The sequence below is a fragment of the Dunckerocampus dactyliophorus genome, chromosome 5 (assembly GCF_027744805.1).
Source record: "Dunckerocampus dactyliophorus isolate RoL2022-P2 chromosome 5, RoL_Ddac_1.1, whole genome shotgun sequence".
NCBI lineage: Eukaryota > Metazoa > Chordata > Actinopteri > Syngnathiformes > Syngnathidae > Dunckerocampus > Dunckerocampus dactyliophorus.
Window position 1 is genome coordinate 29,098,665 of NC_072823.1, and position 24,752 is coordinate 29,123,416.

The window sequence follows — 24,752 nt, forward strand, 5'->3', positions numbered from 1 at the left end:
TTCCTCAATTGTATTTCAAGAATAATTGAAGTAAGAAAATCATTGAGACCCATTGGACTAAAGAGAGGTAAGGAGGAATCAAGTTCAAGCTGGTCACTGCATTTATAATATAAAGTAAAATAGTGTCGTATAACGATGTAGTAGAAATATGGTCATGGCAATTTTTCTCAATCTATAACACACTTATTTTGGCACCTGAATGACATTTAAAAGAAAACAGAAGTTTGTGACAAAGACAAAATGTTTCAAAATGTTGAGACAAACCCTGGTCTCAAAATGTTGACGATAATATCACTTATGTACAATAATTTGTAGGACAATTCTCATCCAGCAACATTTTTCATTGTGACAGGCCTATGTTAAATACATTTCTTATGTGAAAGTATAACTATATTAAATGTTTATTGTTTTTATGTCTTTGTTTATATGCTCAACATGGAACAGAATGCTGGAAAAAATTATGAAATACAAAATCAAACACCCATCTCATTCTTCTTATTGTGTGTATTTTTTATACATTTTTTAAAATAAATGTAATGTTGTTTGTACATTTTATTTAGATTTATTTTGAATATACATATAGATATATACCAATAATTTATAAATACAACAGTTATTTTTTAAGACTATTTAATTAATTTAACTTAATTTTCAAATATTATACATTTTTATAAATGTCCAACTTTAGAATGAAACAACCCAACATCACCAAAACTTAAAAAAAACAAATATAAATTAAAACGTGCACAACTAAATGAAAAAGCAGCATTTTTGCTAGCCTTTAAAGAAAATACAAAATTACGTCAAATGTTACTTGTTCCTTGTATGGCTTTATTCATATGCTGAACATGGAACAGAATGCTACAAAAATACATTTAAAAATACAAAAACAAAGACCCATTATATATGTATAACCAAAATATATCATTACAAATATTTGACATTACATGTTTTTTAGAAACTAAATGACATTTAATGTAGTTTAAAAAATATATATATAGTATATATACAGTATATATACATATATTTAATACATTAATATATTAAATATAATATTTCATATATTTAAAGTAAATATAAATACCATGTAGAATGGTATGGTTAATTGATTCACTTAATTAATGTAATTATTAAGTACTTCATTTTTATTTATATTAAATGTACAAACAATGTATAAATGTAATTGATTTAACTGAATTCAAAAAATGAAATTCATAACTATTATATAACTACTATATAACTAATGTCCAACTATTCACAGTGAAATAACTCAACTCACCAAAATGCTACACAATGAAATATAAACGAACAGATTTTGCTGGTTGGGATTCAGAAACAACGAATAAACGACGGCTCGTTCACTTTAAGGAGCCGACTCTAATAGGCGTTTCGTTCGTGACCGACCCGTCACGACTCAGTAATAAGAAGAAGACAGGAATTGCATGAGTTGGCCGGCATAGACGTGTTCTGCTGTGCTTCCAAATGCAGTGACGTGTCTGCTAAAAATGAAAGAAGAGGAATGAAAGATGTTGTGAGTGAAAAAACATGAGAACTTGGCATCCAACTCAAGTGAAGCTTTGTAGAAACAAAGTGCCCCCACGCCGGGAGAAGGTTTTTTGTTCCTGCAGCACTAAAACACACACACTTGGGGTTATGCGTGTGCCGGAGGATTTCCTAATCCAAGACAATTTCATCACATTCACTTCTTTTGATGGCATCATGTATCGATTGAAGGCTAGGCAGCATAGAAGATGGATGGATGGATGGATGGATGGATGGATGGATGGATGGATAGGCACGCACTGGCTGCAGCTGTGCCTGCAGCCTCAATGCAAGGCAATGCTGAAGACATTTTCTTCTCACCCATCATGCGCTCCTCCTCCTCAGACATTGACGAGTGTGCGGACGGCTTTGTGGAGTGCGACAGTAGATCCACTTGTGTCAACTTGCCCGGCTGGTACCACTGCGAGTGCCGCGACGGCTACCATGACAACGGCTTGTTTTCCGCCAACGGGGAGTCGTGTGTCGGTGAGTGGGACCTTTCCTCTACTTTCCCCTCCTGTCCTGACTCGCACCAAGACATCACACATGCAGGCCGGGAAATGCGAGCACTGCCGTCCGTGCTCCTCGAGATGCACACGCACGCTCAGGATGGTCAAAGGCCGTATCAGGCCCGTCATCAATGACATCAGACCAGCCTGCCAGTTCACTTTCAAACTTGGGAGCGCCTTACATTTTTGAGGTGAGTCCTTCAAGACACGAGACAAAGATTGTCTATATGACAGGAGCGCTCTGCTGTTTTTTAGGATCTACTGCAAAAACGCTGCTCAAAGATCCTCTATTAGACAGGGCGCTCTAATGTTTTTTAAGACCTACTGCGCTAATACTAGTCAAAGATCATCTCTACGACAGGGATGTTCTGCTGTTTTTAAAAACCTATTGAAAAAAAATGGTCATCAAAGATCCTCTATATCACAGGAGAACGCTGCTGTTTTGAAGGCCTTAAGGCTCTAGGCAAAGATTGTGTCTATGTAGGAGCATTCTACTGTTTTTTAGGATCTACTGCAAAAATGCTAGTCAAAGATCATTTATATGACAGGAGGCCCCATCCCTCCATCCCTCCATCCCTTCCAGCCTGTCTAAAGACGTGTCAGCTGTCACCACGCAAGCTTCCATCACTCTAGACGAACACGTTCGAGACGCTTCCTGTAACACCGCTGGTGCCGCTCCACTCGCTGACTCCATCTTGGCGGTCACGTTGAGTGAAGGCTGCAAGAACAGTGGGGGAGGGATGGGCATGATTTTTTTTTTTTAAAGGGAAAACTTTCAAAGGCAAAAAAAAACCTTGAAGTTCCACTTCAAAAGTATCGGGACACCTGGCCATTCCACCTCCAGGAAGTGGAAAAGGTGAAGACGTTTTTCTTCCATTCATCCTTGAAGGAGTGGCGAATGTTTAAAATACTACAATCTGAAAGGATATTTTCAGAAAAATGAAAAATGCTTTTGTAGTAATGGTAGACTAATTAATAATAATAATTCAAAATGTCTGGAAAGGATGAAGACTGACGTGTCCTGATGAAAACAGGCATTGTAATCATATTTCTGACATAGTTTTAGTTCCATGCAAATTGTTTCTGGGAGGAGACTTTCTAAAATTCAGATTTTGGGGGGGAAATAATATCACCATTGTGCCGTGTTATCTTATTTTTAAATAAAATATTGAATTTCAAATATAATTTTAATGTGGATTATTTATGTATTTTTTAAATATTATATGTTGTAATGCTTTTCTTATTTTAATTTCATCAGTACAGATATTATTTATTTATTTATTTATTCTATTTTAATTTAGATTATTTATGGATTTTTTTTTATTTTTATATTATAAATTGAAATATTTTGTCCTTATTTTAATATTGATACATTTACACTATTATTTGTTTTTTTGTATTTTATTTATTTTTATTGTTTATAATTACATATTGTAATATTTTGTCCTTATTTTAATTTGTATACATTTCAAATATGATTTATTAATTTAGTCTATTTGCATTTGTTTTTGTATTTAATATTAAATATTATATATATAAAAAAATTAAGAGTAGTAAATAGCAACATTTTCCTCATTTTAATTCGGATTATTTTCGAATATTATTTATTTATTTAGTCTTTCTATGAACTATTATATTATACTGGACATAACAAATCAGGTCCAATGACCTTTTTGCTTGAATTTAGGCAGCATTTTGCCGGATTGCGGCGTGGACAGGGAACATGGGACATCCACCGTGGGCATCGACAACAAGCATGGTTTTCTTCTTGGTTTCAGATATCAACGAGTGCAAGACGGGCAGGAACACCTGTGCCAACGACACCGTGTGCTTCAACCTGGAGGGAGGCTACGACTGCCGCTGCCCCCACGGACACAACTGCACCGGCGACTGTATCCATGACAACAAGGTCAAGCACAGCGGGCAGGTGTGGGTGCTGGACAGCGACCGCTGCTCCGTGTGCTCGTGCCAGGTAAGAAGCGAGGAGAAGGGAAATGAAGATTCAGGTTGTGCAAATGTCCCGTGTTGCGGGCATTCGAGCAATGACATGAAGCAAACTGCTGGAGCGGAGACGCTTGTGTCTTTCTCTCTCTCAAAGCCGAGCGTCATGAATGATGTGTCCCCCTGCCGGGCCAATCAGCAGCAAATGTCAACTTGTTTTGTCCCTTTTGTCCCGTCCCGATGAGACAATCAGTGACATTTACAAGAACATCCAGGACAAAAACAACAATGTTTGATCCATGAAGCCACTACTAGTACTTCTAGTAGCAGTACTACTTCTATACATTATTATGATAAGGGAACACAGACAGTCGGCCCCGGGTGGGATTGAATCACCAACCTTTCAGTTTGTAGTTGAACATGCTAGCCAATTGCGCCACAGAGACATGTCTTCCCTCAGGGGGCGGAGACACATGCGCTACTGCTCTCACACCACCCCCTTCAGTCCACTTTTAAATAAGAAAAAAAACAAAACACATTGGACCGAAACTGGTTCCTTCAGAAAAATACTGTAAAAATCATTTCAAACTTATATTCAATTTTTTTTCTGCTTTTGAAGCGTCAATATTTTAATTAGCTCGAGCTCTACTCTGAACAGTGAAGTTTGTACTTATTTTTTTATGCCATTTTTCACACACACTTCTCACACTTACGACCCTTGGGATCCAAACGGGTCCCTCCTTCAAAAAAAGTGTTATATAATTTAATTTTAGATCAATTTTATATATTTTTTCACTTTCCACAGCTCTTATCCAAATGATAAATTGGAATTTTTCTCTTTACAATTTTACTCCATTTTTTGCAATCACAAAATGTTTTGGGGTGAAGTTATTACAGCTTTGTCGATGTCAGTAAACTACAGTACACTCCAGTAAACTCCACTGATTGTGATGCATTGTTATTTTTTCTATTTAAAGCAACCCCTCACAGTTAGCATCCAAACGTGTCCCTGCAGAAAAAGTGCTGTAAAAAAAATTATACAAATGTGTATATTTTATATTCACTTTCAAAGTATCAATCTTTTACAAACTCCAGCTGTTCAAACTCCAGCTCTATAAAGTTTGTATTCATTTTGGAAATATTTTATTATATTTTTATGCAATTTTTGCCATAAGATCGCCCCCTATTTTAACACGAAAACCACAAAATGTTTGGAGTGAAGTTATTAGAGCCTTGTTTAGTACAAGTTTTATATTTAAAAAAAACAAACGTGCAAAGTGCAAATCAAAAAAAGAACAGTTTGGGGTGAAGTTATGTGCCTTTTCCCTAAATGACTATCTTCATGCTTCTGATTGGCTAAAATGTTGCAGTTGGAGTGATTGTGCCCTGTGTGTCTTGTAGAAATGGGTAAAATGTGTGTTGCAAAAGCAGTGTGTAGAGTTGATGTCATTTCACAGTGATTGTCTGTCATCACAAACACGTCATCGTCTCAACTGTCCCGCGCTTCCCCCGAGCTATGCCAAGTGGAAGAAGTGGAAGGTGATTACGACGGATTAGCGTCGGTGGTGAACGATCAAGCAGCAAATTATTCATTTGATTACAAAGGAGCGAGGACGCAAGTGGCTCCCTAATGGAAAAGAGGCATATTAATTGATAGCAGAGATTGAAGAGCTACCTGTCAAATTAGTCACATTGAACGGCTTGACGGAGTGATGGGGTAAACACGTTATTGTTCGTGAGGACGCAGCTGGACGCTGAGAGGATGGGGCGGAAAAGAAGGTCAGACATCACAGAGACTGAGGCCAGATGGAGGCGCATGCAATATGCAAATAGTTCATGGTTGGCTCGCAGCCCCAGGTGGGCCACTTCAGCTCACCACCTTATCAGCAGGTTGTAAAACCACAACCACTTGATGAAGTGCACTGGGATCTGCCTCTTGAAGTTTACATAAACTCACTAGTGGCCTGAATGTCACATTCATTTGGGGCCCTAAATCAGGTCTGAACCCACGTTTTCCAATGGTCATTAAGTCACGACCCACTTTTATTTAAGTCATTTTTATGACGTCTTTATGTATCGTCAGGGATCATTTCAATGGAAGAATCACACATGACAGGAAGGAGGAAGTGAGAGAACGTGGAGGAGTGTAGCGTGCAGAAGGTTACACATTATAGGGAAATTTTAAGACATGCACAAGCACACATGCACGTGCACACACACATGCACACGCATGCACACACACAGTTTATTTCCAAATGTGAAAATGATAAATGGCTCATGGTGTTATATTTGTAAATAAATTGTTATTTTGATGTAAAACAAGCCTTTTTGTATTGTTGATGTTGTGGTATACTTGTTTAGATTTTTCAGCTGTCACAAAAGCAAAAGAATTGTTTCAAAGGGAAAGCTATGCTTGAAATCTTTTCACAAAAAGCTGTTTTCCCCCATTTTCTTGCTGGGAACTGATATTTTATATTAAGTGGTTGTTATTTCGATTACATTTTTATTGTTTTTTACACTTTTAAGTAAATTGGTTTTATTTTTGACACTTTCTTTTAAGTCATTTTGTTTTTTCTTTATTGATTTTTTTAAGCTTTTATTGAGGTAATTTTTATTATTTACTTATTTTTATTTTTATGGTTTTATTAAGTCATTTTTATTTATTATTGAATTATTATTATTTACTTTTTGCACTTTTCAGTCATTTTATTTTTTTTTACATTTTTTTACACTTTTATTTAAGTTGTTTTTATTTGAAATGTATTTATTTATGCCTTCATATGATTATGTACATTATGTATACTTTTAAGTCAATGAATGTTTTTTTTTTTTTAAACCGTTATCTTTTGAAATATGAACACACATGATTACGTGTGCAAAGTGCATTTTAGAGGAATTTATTACGATATTTTGTCAAGAAAATGAGGAGGACGATGACTAAAATAGTGCACAGTTTTACTTCAAAATATGTCAGGCATCGATTGTATATTACATATTTTAATTACATTTTTGCCATGCTGTCTGTGAGCCACTCGGACTGGATCCACCACCCACCTTTGGGTCCCGACCCACCAGTTGAGAACCACTGCCTTAAATGACTGATATCAACCTCTAGCAGTAGTCACACAGGAATCAGTAATGTTACATTGGTGAGACATTAGCATTACGTGACATTAGCATCACACTGCATGTAGTGAGCCATGGCAAGTGTGACATGATAGAGTGAAAAAAATGTTGCCCTCCCATTCCGTGTGGAAGTGGTACGTCTTTGTCTTCTTACTTTGAAAATTAACTGGAGGCTAACTATTTAGCTCGCCAGCTTGCTCGATGCTATGAGTGGTGGGGATCTCTTATGTCCCTGCAGTGATTCCGTAGTCTGCGCAATGCGGTGTAAACATAGAATAATAGGAGTGTACAGGTGACCATAGGGGTGTTATTTCACGTTTACAGGACTCTGATAATGGTAAAAAACTGTATTTCCAAAGTCATAAACAGGTTTTTTATGCTCTAACAGCAAAAATATTCCATGTATTAATATCGAAGCTTACTTCGCAGAAATGCACTTATTGCGGTTGGGTCTGGAACCAATTTACCTTAATTTGCCTTAAACGAGGGACGACTGTACAGTAATCCCTCGCCATTTTTCGCTTTGAATTTTGAAAATATATGTATAATTTAAAAATATATTCATTAATAAATTATGCAGTTTTAGTCCAAAAATATGCATATTTAAGCAAATTGTATGTTTGGTTTTTTTTGCCTAAATGAAGCATTTTCCAGGATAAAAGTGGCTAAATGAAATCAAATAGACAAATTTTAGATATTCAGAAGATGCACTCAAAGATGATACAACAACAAGGAACTCTCCCAATGTTGGAGTCCATATATGTCTTATTTATGTCTTATATGTTTTATTTTCTCTTGTTATGTCTACTATATTGGGTAATAGGAGTGTAAAGGTGCCTGTAGGGGTGTTATTTCATGTCTGGAGCGCTCTAATAATGTTAATGCCCGTCTTCGTTTGTTTTCTATGCTCTGACTACAAAAATATTCCATTTGTAAATAAGAAATCCTACTTTGCGGAAATTCACATAGCACGGACACAATTGGACACAATTAACAGCAATAAACGAGGGATGACTAGCTGTACGTGCACCCCCAGTTTAATGATTTGAATTTTGTTCCCCAAAATGAATCGAACCGTGTCTTTAAAACGGAGGCACGTAAAACCCCTAAAAGCCCCAATACTACTTGGTTAAATGTGCCATCTTTTTCCTTCTTAGATCTTTACTAGTTGTACTTAGCCAGTGTTGTGGTCGTCAGTCCAACAAGTCTTATTAAACATCAGTATCCTTTGATGGCTTTTATCACTTAGTTAACAAGCCTTATCAAGTTAAAAGACTTTGTGGAAGCTTCAGCACCGCTTCATTATAAGATTCAGGTGGATTTATTAGTGTATGTAAACATTAATATCGTCTACTTCCTGTGCTCCATCGTCGTCCATGTACCCAATACAGAACGTGAATGTTCCGTGTACTGCTCTGCTTACCAGGCTTCCTCTTTCTCCTCTTCTTCAGGCCAGCCAAGTGATGTGCCGCAGGATGGTGTGCGACTGCGACAACCCCAGCGCCGACCTCTTCTGCTGCCCCGAGTGTGACCCTCGGCTGAGCAGCCAGTGCCTGCACCAGAACGGCGCTGTGACTTACGGCAGTGGCGACACCTGGGTGGAGAACTGCCAGCAGTGCCAGTGCCTGGTAAGTAAAATGGGGACATACTGGAGCTCTCTTGGAGCACAGAATCATTTGTTAACGAAAGCGATGCACAACACAGCAGCAACTGAACCAATGTTGTAAGAGCGGTAAGGAGCAAACTTTTGAAGGAGTTCATTGCAGTTCATTGAATACATACGTATATTTCAGGACAAAACTGCATCTCAGCTTTGTGGTATCGGTGAAATAGACCTTCCGTCTTTGCTCTTTTTTCCCCTTTTTTTTAATTTTCCAAATATTTCACCTGCCTTCTTGAATAATTTTGGTAAATGTTCTTTTTGTAAAAATATGAATTTGTTCCCACAATATTTTGACTTTATCCCCGTAATATTATAAACTTTTTCCACAACGTAATTTTCTAAAAAAGACAACTTTGTTTTGTTTGTTTCTCATAACATTACGACTGTTTAAAAAAAATCTTTTTTTTCTTGAATATTTCAACTCTGTGCTACTAAAATGGCATTACTTTTCCTGATAATATTACAAGTTTATTCTCATAAAATTACAACTTTTTCCCCTTAATATTTTGACTTTTTATGGGAGTTGACTGATAATGATTGGTGACTGATCAATCAGAGCATTCCTGGCATTTATTCTATTATTTTTACACTTTTATTTGAAGTCATTTTTATTTTTATTTGTTATTATTTTTTCACACTTTTATTTAAGTCCATCCATCCATTCATCTTCTATGCCGCTTCTCCTCATTAGGGTCGTGGGCGTGCTGGAGCCTATCCCAGCTGACTTGGGGCGAGAGGCGGGGTACACCCTGGACTGGTGGCCAGCCAATGGCAGGGCACATATAGACAAACAACCATTCACTCTCACATTCATACCTATGGACAATTTAGAGTCACCAATTAACCTAACATGCATGTTTTTGGAATGTGGGAGGAAACCGGAGTACCCGGAGAAAACCCACGCACACACGGGGAGAACATGCAAACTCCACACAGAAATGCCCAACGGAGATTCAAAGCCAGGTCTTCCCATCTCCTGACTGTGTGGCCAACATGCTAACCACTAGGCCACCATGCGGCCCCTTTTATTTATGTAGTTTTTTATTTTTATTTATTTGTATTATTTTTATGTTTTTAAGTCATTATTTATTTTTTTTTACTTTTTTAATTTGTCATTTTTATTTTTATTGATTTTTTTTACACTTTTCAGTAATTTGTATTTAATTTATTTTTGCTTTAATGTTACGTATTGTTATTTTTAATTATTTTGCTTTTTTTTGCATCTTTATTTTGATTACATTTTTATTGTTTCTTACATGTTTAAGTTTTTTTTTATGGTTTTCTTTCGATCATTTGGATTTTTTATTAATTTTTAGTATTTTTTATGCTTTTCCTTTTTTAAATTTTAACTATTTCAGCTTCTTTCCTGTAAATTTTCCTCCCGTAATTTCGACTTTGTTCCCATATTTAGACTTTATTCTCGTACCATTATTTATCAGACATTATTTTTCCACAACCAAATTTTCAAAAAATTACAATTCATTTGTTGTTTTGTTTGTTTCTCATAATATTACGACATTGAAACAAATAACGTCTTTTGTTTTAATATTTCACCGTTACTACCGTATTCCTCATAATATTTTAACGACTTTTTCTCATTATATTACAACTTTTTTCTCTTAATATTCTTGTAAACGTACAGCAGATTTTTCCATTTTTGCTGCTGTTTTTTGTTGTTGCTGTTAAATAATGCTTTTAGAATGTGCCAATAAACGACCCACGGGCTGCACTTTGGACACCCCTGCTTCACGTCCATGCTGGAAGAAAAGCTCTGGTTGCAGGAACAAATGCTCTTGGTCTCCATGGAAATGCTCGGTAGGGAAAGGTTGTGAATGGAATGGTGAGCGTTGAAGGAGAAGAAACTAAAGATGAGTTTTCTTCTCTCTCCGTCAGAACTGAAAGAGTAAGTCATTAGTGAGATGTAACAAGAATTCAAATGACCTTTTGTGCCGTCGCCTGCTTTGATGGAGCCAAACATTTTTTCTGAGGGATTCTTTCAAGGTCAACAGAGCAGGAAGAAGTGTGTGCGTGTAGGAGGGTGTACCTTGCAGTCTGTTTCTCCGGCATATGAATCTTCCACGCACGCTTTTTCCTGCGCCTGGTTTCCGCTTCTGCTGTTGTTCAAACAGTGCGGAGGCAGCCAATAAGCGATTCCCAATAAATCTGCGCGCTGCTACATGTCACCTCGGAGACGTAAATGCCAAAGTCACGCTTTACACGCCACCGTGTCCCGGCTGCGACGCACCCACATTAGTGCGTCTGTTCAATGACGCACGAATCATTTCCACTGTGGGAGCGCTTGTTCTTCTTTCAGCTACACCAGGGGGGCCAAAGTGCGGTCCATTTGTGTCCCACAGCTTGTTTTTTACTGGCCAGCAGCATATTCCACTGATAAAATGAAACACGGCCCACACTGGAATTACACTGGAAATGGCTCAAATGCCCCCCAAAGTGGCCCCTGCAAACCACAATGGCGTCTTCCAGTTTAGCTCTTTGATGATTTTCCCGACTGAAGATCAGATTCTTTTGGGATTACAAAATAGAAGTACAAGTATGTGTTTGTGCCTAATGAAGCGGAGGATCATAGTGCTGAGACAGCAGCTGCGATTACAGGACTGTTACGGAGATTTTTTTTGCATCTTGCTTAAAGTATTTATTAAAATGTCTGTCTATTTTGTCTGTTGGGCCACAAAACATGCTTTCAAAGTCTCACAAAACATGGACGCTCAGACCATCGTCACGCATGGCATGATGCAAGAGCTCACTGTAACTCAGTAGAGCTGAGTTTAGCATACATCAGCATTTTGGGTAAATTATTTAAATATCTACCAAGCTGTCCATTATGGACTAAAAACATGCTTTTCAAGTCGCACAACATTTGAATGCTCAGACCGTCGTCACACATGGCATGGTGCAAGACCTCACCGTAACTGACTAGAGCAGAGTTTAGCGGACATCAACATTTTGCGTGAATTATCTATTAAAATATCTACCAAGCTGACCATTTTTGTCTAATGAGACACAAAACGTACTTCCAAAGTCTCACAAAACACGTATGCTCAAACCGTCGTCACACATGGCATGGTGCAAGACCTCAGCGCAACGCACTAGCACTGAGTTTACTAGAAATCAGCATTCTGCGTCAACTACTGTATTTAACAAGTATAATAAAATGGACTACGTCTGTCCATTTTGTGTATGGGCCCACAAAACATGCTTCTAAAGTCACACAAAACATAGACACTCAGACAGTTGACACGCGCAACATGCTGCGGACCCCACCATAACTCACTAGAACCAGCTTTTGCAGACGTTAGTATTTTGACTGAACTTTTGAGTGAAAATATCTGCCTATTTTTGTCTTTGGAGCCACAAAACATGATTCTAAAGTCACACAAAACTTGAACCTTCATGCCGTTGTCACACGCGACATGTTCTGTGACCTCTCCGTAACTCACTAGAGCCGAGTTTAGCAGACGCCAGCATTTTGTGTAAACTACCTATTAAAATATCTACCAAGCTGTCCATTTTATCTCTGGAGCCACAGAACACGCTTGTGAAGTCGCACAAAACTCGGACACTCAGACCATCGTCAAGCTCAACATGGCGCGAGGCGGCGCCGTAACTCACGAGAGCCAACTTTGGCAGACATCAAAGAGTTAATTGCTTTTTCTTTCACTATTTTTGTTTGTTTTTTTGCTGCTTCTCTGCAACACTTATTGCAATGAAGGACTAACATACTAACTAATAATAATAATAATAATAATAATAACAATAGCAAAGAATGATAAGGTGAAAGGAAGAAATACAAGAGTGTCTGTCACCGGGAACACAAAGCTAAGATGTAGGCCCGGGGCGTCCAAAGTGTGGCCCGTGGGCCAGTTTCGGCAGAAGCTAGTTTTATTATTTTATTGACTATTTTATTTACTTAAATAAAAATGTACACTGACCGGACACTTCATTAGGCACAGGGATACAACACAATTCTGCCTAATAAAGTTAATAATGCTCACTTTACATTGTGCTGGTGTACCTAATGACATGTCCATCGAGTGTTGGCTGCTGTTCAGATGCGGGGCGAGAACCCAAGCGTTGACTTGTAGACGTCCCACAGCGAGTCACTATAGCAGAATGTGAAAACCACCGGAGGCGCAGCACGTGTTGACGCGAGCAGAAGCTAACGTGCAGACTGCAAAGTGCGCAGAGACACTCGCGTAAAGACGGTTTAGGACACCGCTGTGAGCGTGAGAAGTGAAATGGACCTCGGACCCCTTCACACCTGCTCTGGTAAAGCCCGCTGGTCCACGCTCAGCATCTTGTTCCGGGATGGATGGCTGCCGCCTCCCTGTGTCGTCATGTGAAACCAAGGCCCCGACATTTCGCAGGAAGTGCCTGCATGGACCACATGCAATTTCTTTTTTTTTTTTTTTTTTTTGTTATTCAGTCAGTTTGTCCGATGGACACTTACTGAGGCCCCGACGTTCTGTGAGGGTGGTTTGTTGCAAACTTGGCGACACATTAGCCAAAGTAGTAGCAGAATTCCCGAAAACTCCTTCCTGTGGAGTGTGCATAATACTTCGACTGTTCCGTCATGGGGGTTTTTGTACTGAAATTTCCAATGGAGAGGGCCATCGTGCTGCTTGGCGTCTTCCAGACTGAGCTGTTTGGTTCTGCAGCCTGACCGGATCAGCTGCACTCCAGTCAAACCTGTCTATAGCGGCCACTAGAGGGAGTCTGCAAAAGTGGCCGCTATAGACAGGTGGCCTCTATAGACAGGTTGGCGTCCAGTTTGAATGTTGACCAGTAGAGGAAAAAAAAAGAAAAGGGAAAAAAAGAATAATAATGTTGACCAGTAGAGGGCACTGCGGACTGCGGATACAAGTTGTACAGCACTTCTAGGCTTGTTATTATCATGGTTCATGGTTTTAATCCTGAACATGCATGAGTCAAACAGTAGCACATCACATAGTACAATTCACAATTTTGCATGTCCAAAAAGGAGTAGGAAGAAGCAAAGCTTATTTAATCCTACCCCTCATCAGTTTCACATCAGTTGCAATAAATTTATTCACCTCTTGTTCTTCCAAGTGTACTTTGTAGGTCTACATGACAATGTAGTGCAATCATAGCCAAGGTTTTTACTTACTAAAAGGAAGCTAGAGGCTTAATAATAACTGATAGAATATATCCACCACCCACAGAACAAAGCTGTGCTAGTAATGTCTTACGCTTGTTTTATATATTTTACTTTTTATACGGCAGTGTGTCATTACAGCTTTAGTTCATCAGGAAGTGACGGGAAGTGACGGTGGGCGTCCCGAGCAGGAGAGCTAGGCTCAGTGCTAGCTGTGAGTTTGGAGAGAGTTGGGAAGTGTGTTTATGTTGGCGTGGATGTAAAGCCCTGCAGTGTTCTCCGCTGTTAATAAAGCCATTAAAGTGCATCGGCGACGTGAGTCTCTCCTTCCCCACAACAGGCGGCATTACGGTATTGACCAGTGCACACCAGGAAATAAACGGTGTCATTTCTTACAGGCATTGGCTGGACAGCTATATAGTGGGGCTTGTTTAACCTTTGCCTTGTGGGCAAGCAGGAAGGAGAGACGATGCTGAGAGATGTGTGTGTGTTCTGAGCTGCTGTCTGGTGGCCGCGTTCAATAAATAAAGTTGGCAGAAGAAACAGGAGAAGTTTCCTTCTTTGCTTCGGAGCTGAATAACACTGACAAGTTAACAGACTAGTAGCGAACGGAAAAGAAGACGGCTTTGTTTGTGTCGAATACAGAAGATGAGGACTTTGATGGATTTGTGGATGAGGATTGATGAAAAATAACGTGAGTACATTCTAAAATACTTCAATTAAGTACAACCAAACTCAGTTTTGCTCCCGCTGCCGCATGCATGCTGGCGTATGTTTTTTTTTTTTTTTTATTGTAGCGTCGCTGGGAGCACGTCCTGTTCCCAGCCTAATTTGCGGTAATGTTTTGGTTTTGGCTTAAAGTTACATGTTTGACCAGGAAATAGCAAGCTCAAAAGAAGACGGCTTTTTTATGTGGAACAACTGACAGTTTGTGTGGATCTTGTGAATGATTGTGACTGAGCTAGGACTCAGTAATTAAAGTCTACACACGACGGCTTCACTGATTGAAAAACAAAACTTTTTCGTGCATGAAGCTTCTACTTGAGTTGGTAATTTGGCCGCTATATGCAGTCAGATATTGACCAAGGGAGACAAAATGGGTGGCCGCTGGCTGCGTTGGACTGCTATACACAGGGTCTATAACATGTAAATTTCTGGGGGGGATTTTTCTGTGGCTGCTATAGGCAGGTGGCCATTCTATAAAGGTGGCCGCTAAGACAGGTTTGACTGTACTTAGATAAACTGCCCAAAATTTGCTGGGTTAACGGCATGAACATTTTCAATCATATTAATTAGGGGTGCACGGTAATTATCGTGCCGATAATTATCAGGCCAATATCAGGGAAGTATGACATCATACCAATAAACCCGATAACATTAAAAATAGGTCTGATAACCGATGATTTAAAAAAAAGGCTCCAGTGAGGCAAGATTACCCGCATCTTGTATGGGTGAGCAAATCAAGCGCTCCTTTTCCCCCCTGCCTGTATTGTTCACTTTAAGCGGAAGGACCTTGTGCCAAATGGGAAAAAACATCCCTCTAGCACATAAAAACCTTATCAGCCATCTGAAGCACCGGTGCTGCGGCGTTTGAAAAGTCCAAAAGGTTTGCCAGAGACCCCAGTGGCGTCACATTGGCTGCTCGAAGCGTGTACCCGAATATAGTGCACTTTGCTGGGCCTCAGCAGGTGGCTCCTCCACTCTATACTGTGGTTCTCCTGGTCGTAGTGATGTGGTACTAGTAATGTCATGATGATGACAACATCAAACGAAAAGCACAAAATGAATACAGACCCACCATCCACCACTTGTTCTTCTGATGTTGTGTACCACAAATGTGCACATTAGCACTCAAGAAGGTCCTCAAATCTTACCTTTATGCATTCCCACATAGTATCAGCATTTGGGAGCAGACATGAGGCGAAAGAAAAAGGGTAAAAATACAGTATAGTAGTCCATCTGTGCAGCGTGGGACAAAGTTCAAGGACCGTCAAACAAAGTGGAACAAACGTCGCTAGCATTAAAGACGCAAAAATATGGGATTTCCAACTGTATATTATTTTTTGAATAAAATAATTCCAAATTTGACATCCCTTTACATAAAATGTGCTATAGTTATTGTTGTAGTTGCGTATCAAATGGTTTACCATTTGAGAGATTTGCATCCGTATGTATTATAGATAAAAACTTATTTCTATCTGTGATTCAGTGCGATTAATTATGAGTTAACTACGGACAAAATGTGATTCATTGCGATTAAATATTTTAAGCGATTGACAGCCTTAATTAATATATTTCAGAAAAACCGCAACAGAGTGGCGCCGCGAAATTGGAAGCGCAAAGTGGCGAGGGATTGCTGTAATCTCTTTTTTTTTCTTGATCTCCTCGTAATGAGAGACCTGTGTTTGCGTTGATCAGAGCACAAGAATTTTAAAAAAGTCAGTGCCTCGCCAGCCGTGAACCTGCAGTCCGACATGAAGACTGCATCAAAAACTAGTGCAGTACTCACTGGGGCATATTTTCATCACTGTGATAAGAAGGAAAATGTAAAAAAAAACAAAAAAAGTCGTCTTTATGCAGCATTACTCTGGTTAATAGCACACTGGCATTGAAGCAGGAGTTCAGAACATCCCTTTGTAAGTCCTATTTAAAGAATGAACAATGGAGTAATGCTTCATTTCCCACCAGCAGGGGCAGGTGGACTGCTGGCCGCTGTCGTGCCCGCCCGTCGACTGCGAGTTCACGGTAGTGCCCGAGGGCGAGTGCTGCCCCCGGTGCGTCAGCGACCCCTGCTTGGCGGACACCATCCGCAACGACATCACCAAGACGTGCAGCGACGAGCACCACATCTCACGCTTCAGCGGCTCCTCCTGGATCAAGCACGGCACCGAGTGCACCCTGTGCCAGTGCAAGGTACCAGCAGACCCCACACATAGTCTGTAGTTAACAGGAACTGATGAATGAACAACAGCACTGCAGAGCACTCCTGTCATATAGAAGATCTTTGATTACTGTTCTTGTAGTAAGTCCTTACAAACAGCAGAACACCCCTTTTTATATAGATGATCTTTGATTTGGTTTATGAAGTAGGTTATTAAAAACAGTAAAGCTCTCCTGTCATATAGAAGATCTTTGATTAGCCTTTTTGCAGTAAGTTCTGAAAAGCAGCAGAGCGGTCCTGTACTATAGAGGATCTTTGGCTAGCGTTTTTGCAATAAGTCCTTACGAACAGAAGAGCACTGCCGTTTTATAGAGGATCTTTGATTAGCGTTTTCGAAGTAGGTTCTTAAAAGCAGCAGAGAGGTCGTGTTATATAGAGGATCTTTGATTGGCATTTTTGTTGTAGGTCCCCACAAACAGCAAAGCACTCCTGTCATATAGAGGATCTTTGATTTTTGGTAGTAAGTTATTAAAAACACCAAAGTGGTCCTGTAATATAGAGGATCTTTGACTAACGTTTTTGCAGTAGGTCCCTGAAAACAGCACCACGCTCCTGTCATATAGAGGATCTTTGACTAACGTTTTTGCAGTAAGTCTGTCACGTCTTGGCTTTGGCGTTGTGGCGATGACGCCAGTATGCAGAAAACAGGAACCAATTGCAGGAAAAAGCGTATCTTTTAATGATGGCAGCAGCTCAAGAAAGACGTGGCGGGCTTTCACTAACAATGCAACACCACTGAACTAAATAGAAGAACTCAAATTAGCAACAGGTGCAAGTGATAAAGGAGAAAGCAAAGCAGGCGGACACAAACCAGGCAAAACAGGAAGCACTCCCAAAATAAGAGCATAAGACAGGAACTAAGGCATAAAAGTGGAAACAAACTAAACCGTCACGCAGGCTAACTCCAGGCTAACTCCAGGCTAACTCCTGGATCGTGACAAGCAGAGCACTCCTTTTATATAGATGATCTTTAAATAGTGTTTTTGAAGTAGGTTATTCAAAACAGCAAAGCACTCCTGTCATTGGAGGATCTTTGACGAGCCTTTATGCAGTATAGTTTCTAAAAAACAGCAGGGCCCTCCACTCATATAGAGGATCTATGATTAGTGGATTTTGCAATAGGTTCTTAAAAAAACAGCACTCCTGTCATATATACAATCTTGGACTGCTTGTGCAGTCTGGGAGGAGACTGTCTTCATTTCATATTAAGTGTAAACAGAGCTGACTTTCTATACATATTATTTGTCAACAAACGGTAGACATATTGTTTTTAGCAGCCAGGACAGAGCGTGCCACTTAACTTTCATCATAAAAAAGTTACATTTCCTGTTCTATGGTTACCGTCACAGTTTTCCTCTTTGCATTGACTGGTACACACTGTGGTGACACATGAAAAAATCCAAAAAAGCTGAAGTCCCACATGACATCACGTACAACTGCGGCTAAGCATCAGATTTCTGCGTTCCATCCGCCTTTCACATGAATTCTGCCTAGCAACAGGCGGCCGTGGTGTTAGACTTTGGAGGTTCCACGGTACATAAAGAGAAGAGACGTCCACTTTTTGTGCAACTCCATCTGCTTTCTCGTTGACAGAACGGACACATCTGTTGCTCAGTGGACCCCATGTGCCTTTAGGGGTGGCACCTGTACAGCATTCCTCCCCATGCAAAATACAAAACAAAAAAATCAACCCCGCCTCCATCGCCGTCTCCTCACTGATCTCGTCAAGGTGCGGCTCGTCAGGATTGTTTGGGCCGCACGGAGGCGTCCTCCTCGTCTTCTTCTTCTTATCAGGATCCTTCATACGGAGTCACGTTTGATTGTTTTTATTGTAAATGCCAGCAGGTTTGGTCCCATTCATGAAAACACCAACGTTTCTTTTTCTCTTCTTTCTACCAAACATGTAAGGTAGCTAATGTGATGATGATGATGATGATGATGATGATGGACTTGGCGCTTTGTTTGGTCTCTCATCCACCCCACATGAGCTTGTAACATATGAATATTAACTGGCATGACTTTATGTTCTTTGCTAATTGATTGGAGTGTAAAAGACGATAGTGTTGCTGAGTTTACCCTTCGGACTGTGAGACCTGTTAGCGTTCCTTTGCCACACTTAGCAGTGTTCAGTCAGTATTATGTGGTGCTTCGTAGCTTTTTATTCCACTTTTTGGTTTTTCCAAGCTTGTTATTGTGGAATAGTGAAATAAAGTATTTCCATTTACATTTAACACCTCTTGGTGGGATTTGTTTGTTTATTGGATGCATATTTGATGTTGTTTATTTGAATTCAGTCAAAAAGAGATAGGAATGTATTCTTACTGTTTAAATATGGATTTCATATTCTGTTGGAAGAAAGAATACATTTTGAGTTGACAAGTACTGAAACTTTTCTTATACGGTTTATTCCTAAATCAACTAAATCACATGGAGTTTGTTTTTTTATTTATTTGTTGTAATTTGCAGCAAAAAATAATAATAATAAACAAATAACTCATTAAAAATATCTAAAATGCTGGCATAATAAATGAAAAGGTCATGAAGTCGTTAAACTGGTTGTTAACGCGTACATGAAATAAATATTTTTGGCATATAAAAGATTTTTGAACAGCGTATTTGCAGTAGATCCTCAAAAACAGCAAATCGTCATATTTGACTTGCAGTTTTGAAGTACCTGTAGGTCCTTAAAAACAGCAGATCACGGCAGTCATATGAAGGGTCTTTGACGAGCATTTTTTGCAGTAAAGTGGATTCTAAAAAAAACCCAGCAAAGCTCTTAAAAACAGCAGAGCTGATTTTTGACTAGCTCTTTTGCAGTAGGTTAAAAAAAAAACAGCAGCGCACTCCTGTCATTGGAGGATCTTTGACTGGTGTTTTTGCAATACATGTTTACAAGCAGCAGCGTGCTCCTGTCACATGGACGACTTTTGACTACAGTTTATTTGTTTTTTTGCTGTACTGTAGGTCTCCTGGCATATAGAGGATCTTTGACTAGTATTTTCTGTAGTTGTTTTCAGTAGGTCTTTAAAAACAGCAGGTGCTCCTGTTTAATAGAGGATCTTTGATTTGCATTCCCCCCAAAATAGGAAGAACCACCAAAATGAGTGCCTAACAACAGGAAGTAAGGCATAAAAAGGGAGCATGACATGAACTGTCACGCAGGTACACAAACAGGGCGTGACAGATCTTTGCATTTTTCCAGTAGATCCTGAAAAACAGTCCTGTCATTTTGCGTTGCATTGGCGAAAACATTTCTTGAGTTTTAATTTGACTAAGACTTTATTCATGACTGCATTAGCCTTATGGTGACGACAAAATGTGGAGATATTCAATTAAATACAATAAAGGGAGACGACACCTTATTGTTGGAGATGAAGCTACCAAAGGTCAAAGGACCACTTTCAAAAAGTAATTAAGCCAATTTCACACCCCCCCCCTTACATGCTCGTTAATCTCCAGTCATGAGAAGGAAAGAAGACTCACACACCAGATTAAGTGTAAAATTTGTATTGAGAATAAATCACGCACCTGTCCCCTGCTCCTCCATACCAGCTGAACGAGAGAGGCTCCCGAACTCGCCCCTCGTCCGCCTTTTTATGATTGTGTTCCCCAGACCAATGGCGCCAGTCTTTCCAAAGATAACTTCATCCCGGATTCCTTGACGAAGCCAGCAGGCGTTTGTTTACACTTAGTTGTTTTGGCTACATTCTGTGGCCGTGTCTGGCTGCTGGTGCTGGCTGGCCTTCGGCTGATCGTATACTATGTGTGAGCCCCTTTCGACAGTATTTAATTTGATTTCTTTTTTATTACCTCCACGGCTGCTGCTGCAATACACACAACAGCCCACCCGGGTGCGCGTGGCTCGCTAGTATAGCTAGCAAAGCAGCTAACGCATCTGTCAAGTGCCGCTACGCAATACGTACCCGGAACGTAATCGGTTCAACTGGGTTCTATGCATGTGCAGAACGCGTGTACATCACAGCAGTCACATGTAAGGCATGTGTAATCCACGCCGTCAGTCCATCTGTTTTACAGCAGCAGGCAATATACGACCCCCTCCACTCCCAATAACGTTAAGATAAATAGGAATTTGAGAAATGACAACATAATCAGTCTTTTTTTTTCTTACATCATATCCTTATATCATATGGTGCAAGCGGACAGTTTAAAAGCCGTCTTTTCTTTGTTCACTTATTTTTTTTGCCAATGAAAAAACACACAAAAGCATTTGCTAGGAAGATATGATTGGATGGATGGTATTTCCTCATTTAGATGAATCCTCTAGATCAGCGGTCTCAAACGCGCGGTCCGCGGGCCATTTGCGGCCCACCAAATCGTATCTTGCGGCCCGCGACTGGACATCAAAGAGCCGTGTGACTGCAGCCCGCAACATCCGGGCAAGCTCAGTGTTACGGACACACTTCCAGGGGCAAGTAAACACCCACACTGAGCTAACAGTGGTGTTATCACATGGATGTATTGTCAGTTGCGTTGTATCGTCAGGTACCCTGAGATTCCCAGCCCCACTCCCAATACGGGATGCGGCCCAGCCTCACCCAGACTCTACCTCCACTGGCCCCCAGTGAAACTGAGTTTGCTCAGTGCACTTTACATTGAAATAACACTGCATTTTATGCGTTTTATTCCATTTATTCATGTATGTTATACTAACGATATGACGTTTACGTCTGCGCTACATTCATAGCGTAAGTTTATACGTACAGTAGCTCAGTCTTGGTGGCGGTCTTAAGCCGATAGAAACATCCGCATGCTAACGAAGTCTTTTAACGAGAGTCACATATAAAAACCTCTCAATATATTACATATATGACGTATGGTTATTGACCATTTATGTTCATACATTTAATAAATGATAACCACAGCATGTGACGTCGCAGAAGCACTGTCATAAAAATTTGCTAAAGGAGGAAGTGACGTAGTCCTCGCACACGCGTAGAACCAATTGCGTTCCGGGTATGGATTGCTTACTGACAGAAAGTCCTACAGCTTCTTCGCATGCAGTGAGTAATTTGCATTTTAACAACTTCTAAGCTAATAAATGGTGTGTTTTAATCAGCTAATGAGCTATGAGGTGGTTCAAGCAGGTTACGCTAGTTTGGTGGTCAAATAGGTTTGGATTCATGATGACCACGTTTCTCGATTTATTTTCTTGATTTGTACACATGAAAAGATTGTTCATGGCAATACTTGGGACATTAGAAGGCTATGATATAGGTCAGGGCTCACCAACGTTTTTCCTTGTGAGAGCTACTTTTACAAAATGAAAATGGCCAAGTGCTACTCATTTTTGTAACATTTATTTTCAGAGCTTATCTTAAACCCAAACAAAGCGAATATGCTTGTTTTACCAGAACATGAACAAAATGCTGGTGTCCACAACTCACATGTTGTATTTTAGAATGCATTTCTTTCTACTGTTCTTTCATTATTAACTGAAAACCTCAATGAAAAGCAGGCTTGCGGGCACCTCATGTGGTCGTGGGGGGCTACCTGGTGCCCGCAGGCACCATGCTGGTGACCCCTGATGCAGGTTATTATTTTAGTTTTCCTGAATGGAGGTCCGGGCCAGAGAATCTAATAAAGTGTTGATGTCGTGCAGTTGTAGAGAATGAAATGTTTGGATTGGGATTCAGACACACTTTTCTGTATTTTCAATGTTTTTGCGAAGAAATTGCCTGGAAGATGTCACAAAGCAGGACAGAGAAGGTGCCTCCCTTGTATTCCATTCCAATCCATTTTCCTCCGCTTATGTGGTTCCGAGTCACGGGGGCAGCAGTTTCAGTACGGAAGCCCAGACTTCCCAGTCCCCGGCCACCTCTTCCACCACCAGGCCATTCTCCTCCTAGGTCTGCCCCGGGGCCTTCTCCCAGCTGGGCATGCCCGGAACACCTCACCAGGGAGGCGTCCAGGAAGCATCCTGACTAGATGCCCGAGACTCCTCAATTGGTTCCTCTCGATGTGCAGCGGCTCGACTCTGAGCTCCTCCCGGATGACCGAGCTCCTCGCCCTGTCTCTTAGGGTGAGTCCTGCCACCCTACGAAGGAAACTCATTTCAGCCGCTTGTATCCTCGATCTCGTTCTTGCGGTCACAACCCAAAGCTCATGACCATAGGTGAGGGTGGGAACATAGATTGACCGCTAAATTGAGAGCTTTGCCTTCCGGCTCAAAGAGGTTAATGACATGTAGCATGCTCCACTGGTCACCTGATGTCAGTCGTGTTACATTGATGAGACAATAAGCCACCGCAGTACAGAACAAAAAGGAACTTTCCCAGCGCTAACATGTGTAAGTCTATATTATGTCCAATTTATGTCTTATTGTCTGTTATTATGTCTACTATATTAGGTAATAGGCGTATAAAGGTGAGTATAGGGGTGTTATTCCATGTCTAGAGGGCTCGAATAATGTTAGTTCATAAATATGAACTAACAAAAATAAAATAATAAATACGAACAGGTTTTCTATGCACTAACTATGAAAATATTCCATTTACAAACAAGGAATCCTACTTCTCAGAAATTCACTCAGGTTTGGAACCAATTAACCGCCATCAACGAGGGGTTACTGTAATCTGATAAAGGTGAAGATCCAGCAGTTTTTTTCATGTTTGTTCAAATTGATGTTTTCCTTCATTTCTCACTAACCGCCCCCTCCTGAACTAAACATGTCGAAACGGCAGCCTAAAACACTGGAAACTCCTCTCTTACGGGTCAGCGTAGTTTAGCAGAGCATGCTAGTGTGGCTAAGTGTGTGCGATTCGGGCTGGATGAGTGTGTTTGTGAGTGTTGTGAGTGAAAAAAGATGTGACACACAACACGTGTCCGAGCACTGTTTGCCACATCATGTCTATTTGTGTAAATACAATAAAAGTGTCATAAAAATAGCTTACATTCGTAACGCAATTGGACTACATCTTCCTTAACCACAAGCACGGGCATTAAAGTCTTTGCAGTAATGTGTGCAGAGGCTGACATCCCATTAGAAAGGTTAGCCAGGCTACATCCATTTCTCACATCCTTGGCAAGCTTGCTCATTGATTGTATTGCATCAGTAAGTGTAAGGATTTATTATATTTGTTCTGATGAAAGGCGTGTTATTCACTAACTCAAAAAGCACACTCTATGGTGGTAAAATAAGTGTAAAGGTAAAAAAAAAAAAATTATAAAAAATAGAAACGGAATTTGGGAAAAAATCAAATGCATTTCGTACGGCCTTACATCTTGAATACAGCGCGCAAAGACGCAAAACAGGAAGCGATGTAGGGATGCGTACCCGAAGTCGGTACCGCAACGGCAGTGGCAAGAACCAGAACCAAAAAAGTAGTATCAGCACCTCATTTCTGTGATAAAATAAGTTACTTTTAGGGATGCGCCAATCAGGGATCTATGCTGCCAGTACCGATACCAATCATCCATGAGTGAAATCAGACAATACCGATACTGAAACCGATCACGTGTACATTTTCAAATGTACACGTGGTCACCAATGTTTTTTCTTGTGAGAGCTACTTTTACAAAATGAAAATGGCCAAGAGCTACTCATTTTGGTGACATTTATACAAAGCAAACATGCTTGTTTTACCAGAACATGAACAAAATGCTGGTGTCCACAACTCACATGTTGTATTTCAGAATGCATTTCTTTCTACTCTTCTTTCATTATTAACTGAACACCTGAATGAAAAGCAGGCTTGCGGGCGCCTCATGTGGTCGTGGGGGGCTACCTGGTGCCCGCGGGCCCCACGCTGGTGACCCCTGGGCTATCTGATATGAATGGGGAAGCATTCAATTTAGACAAAATCATATTTGACTTACTTTTTCAAAATCACTGGTGAAACTCAAGAGGTTCAGGCGGCTTCTTTACGGAAATTCGAT

At 40.1% G+C, this 24,752-nt stretch overlaps 1 protein-coding gene across 2 annotated transcripts in view; it reads left to right on the forward strand.

Annotated features, from left to right (window-relative positions):
- The window catches only part of nell2a (neural EGFL like 2a), a 181,241-nt gene extending 162,154 nt beyond the window's left edge, over positions 1 to 19,087 (forward strand). Inside the window, exons 16-20 of one of the 2 annotated variants that reach the window (XM_054776840.1) lie at positions 1,888 to 2,028; positions 3,830 to 4,023; positions 8,570 to 8,746; positions 16,604 to 16,828; positions 18,450 to 19,087. In XM_054776840.1, coding sequence (XP_054632815.1) covers positions 1,888 to 2,028; positions 3,830 to 4,023; positions 8,570 to 8,746; positions 16,604 to 16,828; positions 18,450 to 18,491 — 779 coding nt within the window. In that variant the 3' untranslated portion in view covers positions 18,492 to 19,087. The remainder of the gene's footprint in view (positions 1 to 1,887; positions 2,029 to 3,829; positions 4,024 to 8,569; positions 8,747 to 16,603; positions 16,829 to 18,449) is intronic. The other variant, XM_054776841.1, reaches the window with a different exon arrangement.
- The last annotated feature ends 5,665 nt before the right edge of the window (positions 19,088 to 24,752 follow it).